The 16,470-nt window shown below is 38.5% G+C and overlaps 1 protein-coding gene across 3 annotated transcripts in view; it reads left to right on the forward strand.

Moving 5' to 3' along the window:
* ATP10A (ATPase phospholipid transporting 10A (putative)) overlaps positions 1–16,161 on the forward strand; it is a 147,959-nt gene extending 131,798 nt beyond the window's left edge. The window contains exons 16-21 of one of the 3 annotated variants that reach the window (XM_056555901.1): positions 8,390–8,511; positions 11,245–11,445; positions 14,049–14,129; positions 14,216–14,320; positions 14,412–14,599; positions 15,268–16,161. In XM_056555901.1, the coding sequence (XP_056411876.1) occupies positions 8,390–8,511; positions 11,245–11,445; positions 14,049–14,129; positions 14,216–14,320; positions 14,412–14,599; positions 15,268–15,919 (1,349 nt within the window). In that variant the 3' untranslated portion in view covers positions 15,920–16,161. Of the gene's footprint in view, positions 1–8,389; positions 8,512–10,776; positions 10,875–11,244; positions 11,446–14,048; positions 14,130–14,215; positions 14,321–14,411; positions 14,600–15,267 lie in introns of those variants that run through there. The other 2 variants (XM_056555902.1, XM_056555903.1) reach the window with 2 other exon arrangements.
* Positions 16,162–16,470: the final 309 nt, after the last annotated feature.

Raw genomic sequence — 16,470 nt, forward strand, 5'->3', positions numbered from 1 at the left:
AACAGCCAAAGTGCATGCTGGGAGTTGTAGTGGTGCATCTGCTGGTTGCATAACTACAACTCCCAGCATGCCCGTTGGCTGTCGGTGACTGCTGAGAGTTGTAGTTTTGCAACGGCTGAAGGCACACTGGTTGTGAAATGCAGTTTTTTTTACCTAACTCAGTGTTTCACGACCGGTGTGCCTCCAGCTGTTGCAAACTACAACTCTCAGCATGTACAGTCTGTCAGTGCATGCTGGGAGTTGTAGTTTTGCAACAGCTGGATGTCCCCCCAATGTGAATGTACAGGGTACACTCACATGGGCGGAGGTTTAAAGTAAGTATCCGGCTGCAAGTTTGAGCTGCGGCAAATTTTCTGCCGCAGCTCAAACTGCCAGCGAGAAACTGTGAACCCCCACCCGTGCGACTGTACCCTAAAAACACTACACTACACTAACACAAAATAAAATAAAAAGTAAAAAACACTACATATACACACACCCCTACACAGCCCCCCTCCCCTCCCCAATAAAAATGAAAAACGTCTGGTACGCCGCTGTTTCCAAAACGGAGCCTCCAGCGGTTGCAAAACAACTACTCCCAGTATTACCAGACAGCCACTGACTGTCCAAGCTGGAGGCACGTTGTTTGGGAATCACTGGCGTAGAATACCCCTATGTCCACCCCTATGCAAGTCCCTAATTTAGGCCTCAAATGTGCATGGCGCTCTCACTTTGGAGCCCTGTCGTATTTCAAGGCAACAGTTTAGGGTCACATATGGGGTATCTCCGTACTCAGGAGAAATTGTGTTACAAATTTTGGGGGCTATTTTCTGCTTTTACCCTTTTTTAAAAATGTAAAATTTTGGGGGAAACAAGCATATTAGGTAAAAAAATTTTTTTTTTACATATGCAAAAGTCGTGAAACACCTGTGGGGTATAAAGGTTCACTTAACCCCTTGTTACGTTCCCCGAGGGTTGTAGTTTCCAAAATGGTATGCCATGTGTGTGTTTTTTTTTTTTATTTGTTTTTTTTTTTTTGCTGTTCTGGCACCATAGGGGCTTCCTAATTGCGGCATGCCCCCAGAGCAAAATTTGCTTTCAAAAAGCCAAATGTGACTCCTTCTCTTCTGAGACCTGTAGTGCGCCAGCAGAGAACTTTTCACCCCCATATGGGGTGCTTTCTGAATCTGGAGAAATTGGGCTTCAAATTTTGGGGGGTATTTTCTGCTATTACCCTTTTAAAAAATGTAAAATTTGGGGGAAAACAAGCATTTTAGGTAAAATTATTTTAATTTTTTTACATTTGCAAAAGTCATGAAACACCTGTGGGGTGGCTCACTTTATCCCATGTTACATTCCCCAATGGGTCTAGTTTCCAAAATGGTATGCCATGTGTTTTTTTTTTTTTGTTTTTTTTTTTGCTGTTTTGACACCCTAGGGGCTTCCTAAAGGTGACATGCCCCCCAAAAACCATTTCAGAAAAATGTTCTCTCCAAAATCCCCTTGTCGCTCCTTCCCTTCTGAACCCTCTACTGCGCCCGCCGAACAATTTACATAGACATATGAGGTATTTGCTTACTCGAGAGAAATTGGGCTACAAATACAAGTAAAAATTTTCTCTTTTTACCACTTGCAAAAATTAATAAATTGGGTCTACAAGAACATGCAAGTGTAAAAAATGAAGATTTAGAATTTTCTCCTTCACTTTGCTGCTATTCCTGTGAAACACCTAAAGGGTTAAAACACTAACTGTCATTTTGAACACTTTGGGGAGTGTAGTTTTTATAATGACTAACTCGTAGACTACCAAAAAGGCAGCCCAAAAAAAACCTTTTTTCCCATATATCAAAAAAGTGAGATTAAAAGTGCAATCTTTATTGTATTAGGTTCGCACTTAGTAGTGTTTTAAAATATAGAGCGCCATGTCGTCCTACTTCTTGATATATATATATATATATATATATATATATATATATATATATATATAGACCATCCGGTCTGATGAATTGAATACACACTGAAGCGAAGACGAGGTGCCTGCAGAACACCTACATTCAACGCTATTATAGGACAATGGAGCTCAAAGTTAAAAGCTTAACATGGCCCCCCTCGACATGTTTCACTGCCTCAGCAGCGTTGTCAAGAGGTAGATGGGCACATCTAACTTTGAGCTCCATTGTCCTATAATAGCGTTGAATGTAGGTGTTCTGCAGGCACCTCGTCTTCGCTTCAGTGTGTATTCAATTCATCAGACCGGATGGTCTATTTATATATATATATATATATATATATATATATATATATATATAATTCAAGAAGTAGGACGACATGGCGCTCTATATTTTAAAACACTACTAAGTGCGAACCTAATACAATAAAGATTGCACTTTTAATCTCACTTTTTTGATATATGGGGAAAAAAGGGGTTTTTTGGGCTGCCTTTTTGGTAGTCTGAATTAGTGGTCAAATTCCACCCTCCATATATTGGTCTCAACTAGATATGTTTCTTAGTTTTTATAATGGGGTTATTTATGGGGTATTTCTAATATGAAGACCCTTCAAATCCACTTCAAAACTGAACTGGTCCCTGAAAAATATAGAATTTGTAAATGTTGTGAAAAATTGGACAATTGCTGCTGAACTTTGAAGCCCTCTGGTGTCTTCCAAAAGTAAAAACTCATAAATGTTATGATGCAAACATAAAGTAGACATGCTGTATATGTGAACCAAAAAAAAAAATGTATTTTGAATATCCATTTTCCTTACAAGCAGAGAGCTTCAAATTTAGAAAAATGCTAAATTTTCATTTTTTTTTAATCAAATTTGGGGATTTTTCACCAAGAAAGGATGCAAGTTACCATAAAATTTTACCACTATGTTAAAGTAGAATATGTCACGAAAAAACAGTCTCTGAATGAGAATAAGTAAAAGCATTCCAGAGATATTGTTTAAAGTGACAATGGTCAGAATTGCAAAAAACGGCAAAAAAGTTTTTAAGGTGAAAAAGGGCTAAGTCCTTAAGGGGTTAATTATGAAAAATTTAAAATTGTGAAAATTATCAAAAATATCAAAATTATGACCTGGTGAATTGTATACAAAGCCAATCAATACAATTCATTTGAGTCAGACTATTTCCTCAGATATCAACAAGTTCTTTTTATAATGGGATGACATTAACGCTTAAGGATGTAGTTTTGCAATATACAATAATACACAGGTATTATAAAGTATGCAGATTTATTGGTTATAAGGATATAAACATAAATGAGTAACAAACACAATGATATATGCAAATGAATATCAATTAGATATATTAGTAAACATTACAAGCTTGTTAATTGACTACATATAGTAGAATAATACATTAGTAAGTAACTTGTTACAATAAAACAAAAGCTACTAGGTTAGGAAAATCATAGAAGAAAAGGGTTACATATCACTCTATCCAGAGGAACCTCATGATATTAAGATGGGCAATATCTAATTATAGACATATCAATATGGAATGCTAAATACACTCCCGCCCTCTTCTAACCAACACAAATCACATGATTCCAAGAATGAGCAAATCATCTAAGGATATATAAACATGGAAGAACTATGATATACCGTATTTATAGGGGTATACCATGCACCGGCATATAACGCGCACCCTCATTTTACTAAGGATATTTGAGTAAAAAAAGTTTTTTACCCAAATATCCTTGGTAAAATGAGGGTGCGTGTGTGTGCATGTGTATACCCCGATACACTGTTTCTAACCTCGCAGAAGCCCCCAGGAAAGGCAGGGGGAGAGAGGCCGTCGCTGCCCGCTTCTCTCCCCCTGCCTTTCCTGGGGTCTAGAGCCCTGCTGCCGCTGCTTCTCTCCCCCTGGCTATCGGCGCCGCTGCCCCATTGCCTCCCCCATCCCCGGTTTTATAATTACCTGTTGCCAGGGTCTGGTCCACGCTGCTTCTGGCTCCGGTGTGGCGTCCCCTGCGTCGTTGCTATGCACTGCGAGGCGCAGTGACGAGTGACGTCTTCAATGCGACGTCACTTGTCACTGCGCCGTGCAGCGCATAGGAACGACGCAGGGGACGCCACACCGGAGCCAGAAGCAGCGCGGACCCAACCCCGGCAACAGGTTATTATAAAACCGGGGATGGGGGAGGCAATGGGGCAGCGGCGCCGATAGCCATAGGGAGAGAAGCGGCGGCAAGCAGGGCTCTAGACCCCAGGAAAGGCAGGGGGAGAGAAGCGGGCAGCGACGGCCTCTCTCACCCTGCCTTTCCTGGGGACTTCTGCGGGGTCAGAAAAGCCGGGGATAGGGGGAGGCAATGGGGCAGCGGCGCCGACAGTCTCTGGACCCCAGGACAGGCAGAGGCAGAGAATCGGGCAGCGACGGCAGGTCTCTGCACCTGCAAAAGCCGCTGCAGTTCATTGATTTAAAGCGCCCGCTTTAAATCATTGAACTGCGGCGGTTTATCGGCGTATAACACGCAGATAGACTTTAGGCTAAAAAATTTTGCCTAAAAAATGTGTTATACGCTGATAAATTCCACCCCATTCTGGACTATTTTCTATACATGACTTTGGTAAGACTATTAAGACAAATAGCTGAGTTTTATGATCTCTCTAGACTATATTTTAGGAGCAAGAACTTGAAGCAAGTTTCCTGTGTGGAAAATATACTTATAACACTTTGGCGTATATGAATTCTATCAATGTCTAAGCAATTATTTCATGCTTTGATAGATTGAGTCCTGATTCTTCTGCAGGTAGAATGAAGTTTCACAATATCCTAAAACTATAATCTCAATATTGAGATAATTATTTTATTTAATTAATTTATTCGCCAATCTAAATGGTATAATTCCTTCCACATTATCCCAATTAGTCTTAATTAAATGGAATACCATTTTTGTGTCTCTTACCAAGTCTATGTAAGAACCTCGCTTCTGGTCCTAGGAAAATTGAACGGTCCATTTCATCGTCATAGATAGCCATTGATCTGGTACCATGTGATAAGTCAGTCTGCTGGAATCTCACATGGCTTTCCCACCTGGTTGGACCTCTTTCCTGTGTCTTTGTGTGTTCTCTATAGCATAGCACAGTCTACAGTCCAGTACCATCAAGTACTGTCTACCATCCCTAACATCTGGTTTACCAGACGTTTTAATTAGTGACACACCCTCCTAAATTGGAATTCCCCAATTAATGTAGGTTGGGTGTGTACCTATGGTAATGACTATGACATCACTATAATACCCAGAATGCATTGAGCATATAACCCATAATGCCTTTCCTGTGGGTGTAATGTAAACTACTCATACGCTAGAGGGTGCTTTTGCATAAACAATTAGCATTATTACCATCATTCCACACTTGACGGATGGAACAATGCATTATAAATTCAGGGATTAATTTTTACATATAAGTAATTAAAACTTGGATTCTCATAGACATCTTGGAGCCTACCTAGACATCCAACACTATCAAATTTATGGGAAAGATAATAATACAATGGATGATTCTCTAACACAGATATGTGACTGTATAGAGCAGTGGTGTTCAACCTGCGGACCTCCAGATGTTGCAAAACTACAACTCCCAGCATGCACTGACAGCCGTTGGCCTTCCGTGCATGCTGGCAGTTGTAGTTTTGCAACATCTGGAGGTCCGTAGGTTGAAGACCACTGGTCTAGAGAATGTAACCAGCCCCCTTATCTAAACAGCCATAAATAACTAAAGAGACAAGTATTCTACTCCCAGACTGGCACTTGAATAGAAGAACTTAGAATACACTGTGGTCTATTAGAACATACACAAAATGGCCGACATCATGCTATTATCCTATGAAACATATTAAACATAGTGATTCATTTTTGGGGCGTCTAGTTAGCATGACAGAATGAGCCCTAAGACTGCACTTCCCACTTTAACCTTTTAATAGGTCTGTAGGTAGTTTTCACTGCTTAAAATAGCTGATAAGCCTGATTATAATAATATGTCAAAAGACACTATACTTTCTGCATCTAACGTCTCCCTCCTCCCCGCTGCCTTTTAAATTTTTTTGCAGCAATGACATGTCTGAACACACTGGCCTCAGTGGTCTCTTGCAGACTACCACTGAGGCCATCATCAGGATGGTAAACTTAGGGAGCACAGGGGACAGCGCAGCTGGATGCAGCAAACAAATAGGAAAGTGTAGCATCTCCTGATACAAAATCAGGCTGTAAAAAAAAAATTGACTTTATAATCTATTTGGCTTGTCCACAGCAGTTCTTAATGCTGTACAAAATACAGTGTCTACTATAGTCAACTACTTCACTTTTCAATTTCCCCCATAGTTCCTGCAACATAATTGCACTGTTGAGGGCAGCAAAGGGTTGATTCTGTAATTACTTCAGATACTTAATTGTGCTTTGATTTTGGCTTACCTTACTGTCCAGACTCTCTTTTCTACTTTCTAATCGAATACTTGTCACCCAAAATAAGAGTGTTTGGTTTAGTTGACTGAAATAAAATACCCATTTGTTTTGTCTTGTGGTGATTATTGACATGCCAAGATTTGAATCTTTGTGATGCATGGAGAACAATATTTTGTATTGTCTTCTGTTGGAGCCTGAGGCTATGTTCACACAGGCGAATGTCAGCAATTTCCATGTGGACATTCCCCCGACAGCGGAGCACCCGCAGAACATGCTGACTCTAGGACTGCTCGGAAATGCGCCGTCTCATAGACTTCAATGCATTTCTGTGTGGAATCCGCAGAAAGGATTGACATGTCTAGTCTTTCTACACGTTCCAGACCCTGTATTTCCGCTGCAGAATCATCTGCTGCGGAAATTCCACTGTGTCCACAGTGCAGTAGAATCCCATTGAAATCAATGGGACTCTGCTGCTGTGGAATGTCTGAGCGGAATTCTACACGGAAATTCCATTGGGAGAACATGGCCTCACATTAACAATACTGTTGGATATCATTTCGTGGTGCCTTTATGGCTTTTTACTTTTCTTTTGTCACACCAATGCATGGAAAGTGGAGGAATCAGGGAGCAAATGGCAGCATATAAGCCTTTTCTATTTAATGATTTGCTATTAAAATAGTGTTGAAGGGATAGAAACACAGCTAATTTCTTCCAAAAGCAGCACCACATGTCCTCAGATTGTGTGTGGTATTGCAGCTCTGTTCCATTGAGGCAAATGGAGCCATATTGTAATGCCACACACAACCTGAGGACAGAGATGGTTCTCTGTTTGGAAGAAATTAGCACTGTGTTTTTATTCCTGGATAACCCCTTTTAAATGGGCACTCAAAACACATTTTTGCTATTGCACTTCTTATGGTGAATAGAATATCTTTCTAATATACTTTCTATATGAAGTTTTCTGTGTTTTATTTTGTGTTTTTATTTTTCTGTGTTTGTGTCTAAAAAAAAAAAAAAAAAAGCTACCACTATGTGTCTCCCTACTTGTCCAGAGAACATTTTCCCCCATCTTTTGCACAGACTTTGGACTCCTGTTGGCCTGACAGAAGTCCAAAAGCAGGAAATACTGAGGGGGGGTGCAGCCTTAGCCAATCATAGCTCATCTCACGCACTTAATTGCTCCGGGCTGTGTGTAGCATAGTGAGGGAGGAAGTTCTCCCCTGTATGGCTTCAGATGATGTCACGCCTGCTGGGGAACGCCCCTTCCCAGACTGTGAATCTGACTGAGACTGAGCAGAGAATACAGAGCAATATCAAGGTAGAAAACTAAAAAAAATAAAGGCAGGGAGTGGTTTATCATGATGGGGGCAGTGAACTGGGAGGATTATAAAATTTAAAAAGATCATGAGAGGTACTACTTAAGCATTTTAAGTATCTGCCGCTGCTATTCATATGGAAATGGTTGGATTATAAGCATGTTCGATTAATGCTTTACAGGTTTCCATGTAAAACTTCTAAAGCAGTGGATTTTCCTGATGCCACCACTAAACATACAGTACTAGTGAAAAGACTGTATTTTGCTTAATTCTTTATAGTGGAGTAAAACTTGACTGACCTTTTTATGGTTGCAGACATTGAATATGCAGCAAATTGAATTAACCTCCCAATGCACTTCATTATACTCAATAAAGAAAATTGATTTCTGTTTGCACTCCATTACCCCTACCAGAGCAAATTCTAAACCAAGCAGATCAAACTGCTTTCTAGTTGTGTGCTATTATACACATTACAGCAAATTTCACATCTAATTGCATCGTGGAAAGTGGACTTCTGTGTATTTGTGCTAAACATGTAGAGTATTGTTGTCACAACTGTCGTAAATGTGCTTTATTTGCTTCAGTCTAGCACAGAGTGGATATACACCACACAAAATACACATCTGATTAATAATAATTTTTTTTTTCACCTCTATTTTTTGCTTTCTTTCTTCTTGCAGGCAGTGATGGCCAGTGATTTTGCTGTTCCAAGGTTCAGATACTTGGAGAAGCTGCTGCTTGTTCATGGCCGGTGGTGTTATTCTCGACTTGCAAATATGGTTCTATATTTCTTCTACAAAAATGCTGTAAGAAAAATTTTGATATGCCTATATTGTTATAGTATTGATGTTCATAAGCTTTGATTAGCCTCTTTGTTCCTAGGCTATATGCATATAAGTACTTGTGAGCTGTCTGAGTAGGCAGAATAGGCTACCACATTGTTACTTTTCACCAGTGCGGAGTGTCCTGTGCATTTACACCCATACAGGCCTCGTGCAGTTCTAACCTCCATTGGACAGCAAATATAGTGATGTCTGCTTGTTTGCCTTCCTATTAAGGGCTAGTTCACACTGCTCCATCAGCCTGTCAATGGGGACAATGGGAGTTGAGAGGAAAAAAAATAGTGCCTATTTTGTTAGTTTTTTTTCTCCGCTCAACTCCAATATAATACCGGATCCCTGGTGGGCCCCATTTAAGTCAATGGGATAAGTTGGGACTCTGTCGTACCAGTTGTGCTCCAAACTGTTCTGGATCTTCTCTGCACAAAAAAAAAAAAAAAAAAAGCTGAACAGAGAACTAGAGCACAATGGCTGTGTAAGCCTAGCCTTAAAAAAAGAAACCTGATGGATTAGTTTTGAATTCTATTCACATGTATTTTTGCTACAGATTTGCTGCTGCAGATTTTGCTGCCCATTGAATTAATTGGGTAGTAAAATCTGCTGCAGCAAATCTGCAGTAGATCAGGAGAAAAAAATATGAACATGTGAAGACACCTTTGGGGTAAGTTCCAACGGGCGCATTACCTGAGGAATTTCCACAGCGGATTTTGCTACCATTGACTTTAATGGGTTCGAAGGAAAATCTGCCTCTATTGTGGATTTTCTGCTGACCCCATGACTTCAATGCCGACCGCAGAAAATCCTCAAAAGAGACAGATTTGAGGATTTTCTGTGGTACCCATTGAAATCAATACGCTGCAGAAATCATGCAGGTAATCCACCAGTGTGAACATAACCGAAGGGTGCGTTCACACATGCGTATTTTTGCTGCCCATTGACTTCAATGGGCAGCAATCTCTGCTGAAACAATTCTGCAGCAGAAAATATGCACGTGTGAACATACCCTAATGGGTAGATTTATCAAAACCTGTCCAGAGGAAAAGTTGCCCATAGCAACCAGTCAGATTGCTTTTTTTAATTTTGCAGAGGCCTTGTTAAAAATGAAGGAAGCGAGCTGATTGGTTGCTATGGGCAACTTTTCTTTGCATAGATTTTGATTAATCACCCCCTTAGTCTGTAAAAACTGTCTTGGCTCTGTTAAGCATTAAGCCCATAAGACTATTGTAAAGATCTATTACAGGTGTATAGTTACCTTTTAGAGTCTACCTGTGGAACAGTTGAGCATTCATGGTTTTTTTCAGTGCGGTAAAAGGCAATATATCAATGCCAGGCACTCCTGCTAAAGATCCGACTTGTTGACATTGAGCATGACCAATCTAATCCTCCTTTGGATTGGACCAAAATCTGCAAACCCTCATAGACAAAAGAATGGTGGCGAACCCATACAAAATCTTAAATTTCTGCTGAGTTTGCGCTTATATATAAGGAACTTGAGAGGATCTATCGGCAACAGCTAGTCAGCTTGTTTTTTTTTCTAGTCAAAAAAAAAATAAAACCTTTTTAATTTTTAATTAACTAATTTTCTTTTCCAGCACTGCACAAACGTTAAAACCCAAAAATAAGTAAGCAATGGAGGAAATATTATGAAAGAATATTAAAGATTTTATATTTATAGTTTAAATAACTAAAGTGTATTATTTTCAGTGTTGATCAGTGACCTGTATTTGGCTACAAATTTAAATAATCTAATAGAATTCTCTCTTATTGAACATAGTTCCTGTCTTCCACTGGATTGTGAATAATCAGTTTTCAATTTCCACTTCAGCAGTTTACACTTAGATTTATTAAGAAATCCCTCTTTTATTGAACAGTATTGCATAGTTTAGTAACGTTTTATCTAATGTTTACATGCTGAAAACTAATAAAATAATCTCCAAGGTTTCCAGGAACTAGAATGCGAAAATTAATACTTTGATACATATTATCTGTGACTTTCTTATGCTGAAATCTTCAACGATGTAATAAAACTCACAATTTCAACACTTGTAAGACATAAAAGATGCATTCACTGTAGCTCATTCCTTAGTAATGACCCATCCTAAATAAATTCCAGCTACTTCTTTACTGGGTTTCTGCTATAATCTGTTATTCTGAAGATATGTTATAATCACTGGTATGGACAGTGTTTCTTTTTTTTTTTTTTTTTTTTACAAATAATTTTTCTATATTTAGTGGTGCTGATGGTGAGATCAAGAGATAAAAAATATTCACCTACTGCAAATCCCCCGCTGCCAAGCACTTTTCTATTCTTTAACCCAAACTCAAAGTAAGTGCCAGTGGCAGGTGAGGTTTTTTTTTATGTTTTTGTCCGAACTTTAGCACCATTAAAGGGGTTCTCCGTGGGAACTTAACTTATCAGCCACTTATCCCCTTCCCACAGCTCTCCGCCTAGGGGAATAAGTGATTAGAGGGCCCCAACAATCTCCTGTACAGGGCCCCAGCTTCTCCACCCCTGACCTTTTAGGACCAGCACAAGTGAAGCCTACTCAGCCAATCAGCTGCAGCAATGCCCTGCCTCAGCTGGTGATTGGGTTTGTCCTGGGCCTATTGTAGGCCTTGTTTTATATAGGTGTTGTGATTTTAATTTCACACAGGAGAAAACTAACAGTTGTGCCTTTTTTCTTTTTGCTTCCATTGTAGATGTTTGTGGCCCTCCTGTTTTGGTACCAATTTTATTGTGGTTTCTCAGGATCGGCAATGATTGACCAGTGGTATCTTATCTTTTTCAATTTACTCTTTTCATCCATTCCACAACTGGTTACTGGAATTCTTGATAAAGACTTACCAGCAGAAATGTTGATTGCAGTTCCGGAGTTGTATAGAAGTGGACAGACTATGGAGGTAATGGAGCAGCTTTGTGCAAGAATTATATATTACTAGTTTCCCTACCTAACCCTTGTGGGGGAGGAAAAGCAAGGTAGGAGGAAGCCCTTGTCCTCATAGCCCGTTCTCATAGCCCGTCCGCATAGCCCCACCTGAGGACGGAAGGAGTTGTGATGAAGAGATTGTAGGCCGAAAATAGGAGGCATGGTTTTGTGGGAGTGGGCGTGACTTGCAAGCTAGACCAATGCACAAAAAGGGGGTGGCTTAAATGGTGGGTGTGTCATTGTGAGATGGGTTGTGGCCGGACTGCCACACTCCCCAGGAGATGCAGAGCTTGTGGAATAAGGTACAGGAAGTCCCATATACCTGCATGGAACTTGAGACAAAAAAAAACATCCTTCATGTAAGTGGGTAGGTTAGGGTTAATTTAACTATATATTTTTATTTAACATAAAAGTAACAAGTACTAAGTTTCTTCAAAATATCTCCAGCCATTTTCAAGTTATGCTGGAACATACATTTCCCATAGACTTGCATGGGACTTTAAACAAAAACCTTGACCCTTGCAAATGGGGGTCGGTTAGGGTTAATTTATCTATCCTATGTTTGTAGTTGACATATAAGTAACATGTGTACTAAGTTTTTTTATCGAAATATCTTCAGCGGTTTGAAAATGATGTTGGAACATACACAGATTGGCCCTGATTTACTATTGTAAACCCGACCTGTTATGTCAGGTTGTGCGCCAGAAATTCTGTCTGCACAAGAATTGAAAAAAACCCAATTCTCCAAAAATCCTCAAAAAAGTGGTGTGGTAGTCAGGAAAAGGGACGTGTCCCTGACATTTTCAAAAAAAATTCAACATATTTACTAAGGTTTCCACAGAATATATAGTGGATTTGAGTGTCGGAAAACCCCACAGATCAGAGCATGTGTGAGGAAAAAAAAAAAAAGCAAAATGTAGGGAAGCATGGGAAATACCATGGGAAAAATTGTAGGAACTTAAGATCCACAAAGAAAACTACACAACACTCTTAGTGAATCAGGGCCATTGAGTTTTATATATATAGATAGATAGATATTTCATTTTTAATGTTTTTAAAGTAAAAACTGTGAATAGATTTTAGAAAGCTTTTGTTGTCTGTAGCATGTTAGGATTTTTATTGGAATTGGATAAACCCTACTATAAAATTCTGCATAATATCCGCTTTTAAATGGAGTTAATGCTAAAAGTTCCTCCTGGAGTTTCATTTGCCCTAGAAGTATCTGACTTAAACTGATTTGTGTTTTTGTCATTTCTGTTGGTTGAGATCACTTCTATAGACCAGTATTCCTGCAGTATCATCTGTTCATCCCAGCTCAGCTGCATCCATAATTTGTCACCTCTAACAAGTAATGGACAGCAGATTGCAGGGAATAGAGACTGTAGAGCCGTTTTTCTGGAGAAAGAATATAATTTAGGTGATTTACAAAAATGTAAAGAGTCCTATAGGATATTGAATGGAGGAAGGTTGCCTGAAATGACAGCGACCATATAGAAAGTTAAAGGAAAGAAAAAAAAAATCTCGGACCAACACTGATTTCCATAAAAATGGCTCTGTAGTGCACTCTGACCATGCCTGTTATTAAGTATGAAAATTTATTTATTTTTTTATATTTTCAAGTCTGATACAGCATAAAAAACTTACCTGTGTGTGCAAAGTCTAAATGAGATCAATAGACAGTAATGAAAATAAAGACTTTTTAAATGTGCAGGATTTTTTCTCTCAACAAAATCTTTAAAGCATACTTGTCATCTCACTGAAAAACATTGCTTATGTTACTCACTAGGTAACATAGATGCTTTATGTATCTAGCATCTGTATATTGCTCACAAATTTCTCTGTTCTGCTGCTTACTCATTCTGACATCCACTGCTCAGGAAGGGGCGTGTCTGAGGCAAGCACTGAGCCTGACCTCACTCACCATGCATTTACTTCCTCCCTGAGTTTTCTGTATTGGTTCCCTTCATCCAGTCACTGTAGGCTGCACTGTAAGTCCCTCTTCTCTGTTTTCAGACAGGAGTCTTGATAGACAGGACAGGGGTGAGCACAGAGAACTGCTAGTCCCACCCTTATTTACGGGACTTTGTCCCTGCCTGTGCTTTAGCTAGGAAAAAGATGATACTGCAGGCGGAAAGGATTATGTTCTTGATGGTGTGAAGACCCCTAGTGGTCTTTTTATAAGCCATTATTCCTATAAAAGGAAGATCATTTTTTTATGAAGTATATTAAAAAGGTTAATGCTTTGCCAAGATGTACAACATATAAAATGTTTTTTATTCTGACACTGCCCATTTAATAAATCATTTTATATTCACATGGTAGTTTATTCTGTGACGTCACCTAGGATGATAGGTTTGCCTTTCATAGTTGGTGACATAAAATTAAGACATTAATTGGACATCTTTTTTTTTTCCATGTACACTCTTTTAGGGCCATTGTTTTGTGGTAGGATCTTATGTAAGATGAATAGCTGCCTACTGTTGCCAAATAGTAACTTTTAAATCCATTCTAGGACATTTTGCTGTTAAATGTTCAGAGATATATGCCCTCAGACCATTGCCTTTTATTTCTTTGTAGGAGTACAAGCCTCATATGTTTTGGCGCAACATGATTGATGCCTTCTATCAGAGTCTTATATGTTTCTTCATCCCATATTTTGTAAGTTACAATGTTTCATCACATATATAAAATCCGTAAATGGTAGAAGTGTAAGAAATGTATTATATATTTCTTTTTTCATGCAGACATTCTATGACTCGGATATTGATGTGTTTACATGGGGCACTCCAATAGTCACATCTGCTCTTTTCACCATTATGCTGCACCTGGGTATTGAGACCAAAACTTGGGTAAGATACTGTCATGTACTTTAATTTAATAATTTAGTTTTCATTGTTCATAAACCTTTTACATTTATGAATGAACTTATTTTGTTTTCAGACCTGGATCAATGTGTCTTCCATTGCCTTCAGTATTCTCCTATTTTTTACTGTGGCTTTGATTTACAATTCCGCCTGTCCAACATGCAACCCTCCTTCAAACCCATATTGGAATATGCAGAAACTCCTCGCCAACCCTTTGTTTTATTTAATTTGCATCTTGTCACCCATCGCTGCTTTGTTACCGAGGTATTTTAAGTTATGTTTTGTTTCTTTTTTCATTCCATTACTTATATGTATCACTCTAATCTTCCGTTTCTTAAAGGGTATGCAAACCTTTGTATTACTCCAATTTATCGAAGATAAAAAAAATTACCACATTTTGTTAGATACAAAAAAGTCCCAGTTGTTTTACACCTACTATGGGGACCTCTGACTTTCCCTGATTACAAACCGGTGCAGTCTGATCCTGAAATCCTATTGGATTCCATCTGTCTCTTCTTTCTTGGAAAGTTAGCTAAAAGTAGGGGACAGATAGAAGTAGGACTGCAGGCTCAGGCTACATAGGGTTTAGTTTTAGTCTGTAATTTCATATAGACTCGTAGGTCTGCACATAAAACAGTGGGCTGTTGTTTTATTAAGACTATATGCGCAGTTTATCTTTGAGATAAACAATAGCACAAAAAAGTTTGTATTGAATTTGGTTATTCCTTTTAACCAGTCGGTAACTTATTATTGGCTTGTTACCAGTCTAATATTTCAACCTTAAAGACAACTTCTACTTTGGGGCTCGGTCTTCACATACGAGGCTAATATGTGCCTGCTTGCATTCTGGAAGGAGTTTACTTTTTGATAGTATATTAATTAAGATCTTGTTGTTACAAATGTTTTTATTTCTTCATTTGGATATATTTCAGGTTTTTATACAAGTCTGTCCAAGGGACAATTTTTCCAACGCAAGTGCAGATTGGGCGCCAGGTAATAAAAGCACATCCAGAATGCCTATCTCATGCCAATAAACAGATTATCACCTCATCTGTTCCAGAAAGACAAATCAATGCCACCTTGTCAACTATAAGTGACCTCCATTTAGTTAGGAACCAAACAGAAGCAAACTTGGATCAGGAGAGAGGGATTCAAGTTTTGTACTTCCCTAACCAAGAAGAGAAAGTGCCAACAGAGGGTGTTGTATGTTCCAATCCATCACCTTCCTTTTCTGTGAAGGAAAATGACCAATCGCTTACAAGTTTCCAGCCATACACTCTTGACTCATCTATGGCATCACAAGCTATGTATATGGATGAAATGATCTGGTGGAATTCAAAGATGGACCAGTCAGACAGTGGTTTGATGAGCTGGATAACATCTACTCCTTTATTAAAGGACTCTGATAGACCAAAGCAAATATCTGCTGTTCATGAAGCATCAAAAGATTCTTCTATGTTGCCATCAGATTTATCTATTTCGAAAGATTTAAAAGTAAGCTTACAATGCAATACCAGTTTTCTTCCAGAGAGAATAATTAGGAACACAGGGAATGGAGAAGTGCAAGAGACAACATTTTTATAGATGAATGTGTGTATGCGTTTGTGTGTATGTGTGTGTGTGTGTGTGTGTGTGTATATATATATATATATATATATATATATATATATATTATACTGTAGATATATATATTTGAGACACTATTTATATTTTCTACTTTGCACAGTATTTTTTAGGCAACTTACCTGGTTTCAGAACCTGAAGCAGGTGATGAGCGGTACAGAACAGTCTTCTGTTTTATGTAAATAACCTGTTACGAAATTGTGTCAGAGATTTATATATTACAGTCCTTTTTATATATATATATATATATATATATATATATATATATATATATATATAAGACTGTAAAGATTTTTTTTTTAACTGGTTTAGTAGCATTACCAAAGTTGTAAAAGATACAAAACAAAAATTTATTTCTAGAGTTCAAGTTTATATTATATTTAACATATTGTGCAATTACTTCCCATGGTGTCCGTCATCTGGAAGACTACCTGTCATTTACACTGATTGAATGAATACATTTAACAAAGTGCCTTTATATGAGACGTAAATGGTTTTTAATGCAGTTAAAT

The sequence above is a fragment of the Hyla sarda genome, chromosome 2, assembly GCF_029499605.1.
Source record: "Hyla sarda isolate aHylSar1 chromosome 2, aHylSar1.hap1, whole genome shotgun sequence".
Lineage (NCBI taxonomy): Eukaryota > Metazoa > Chordata > Amphibia > Anura > Hylidae > Hyla > Hyla sarda.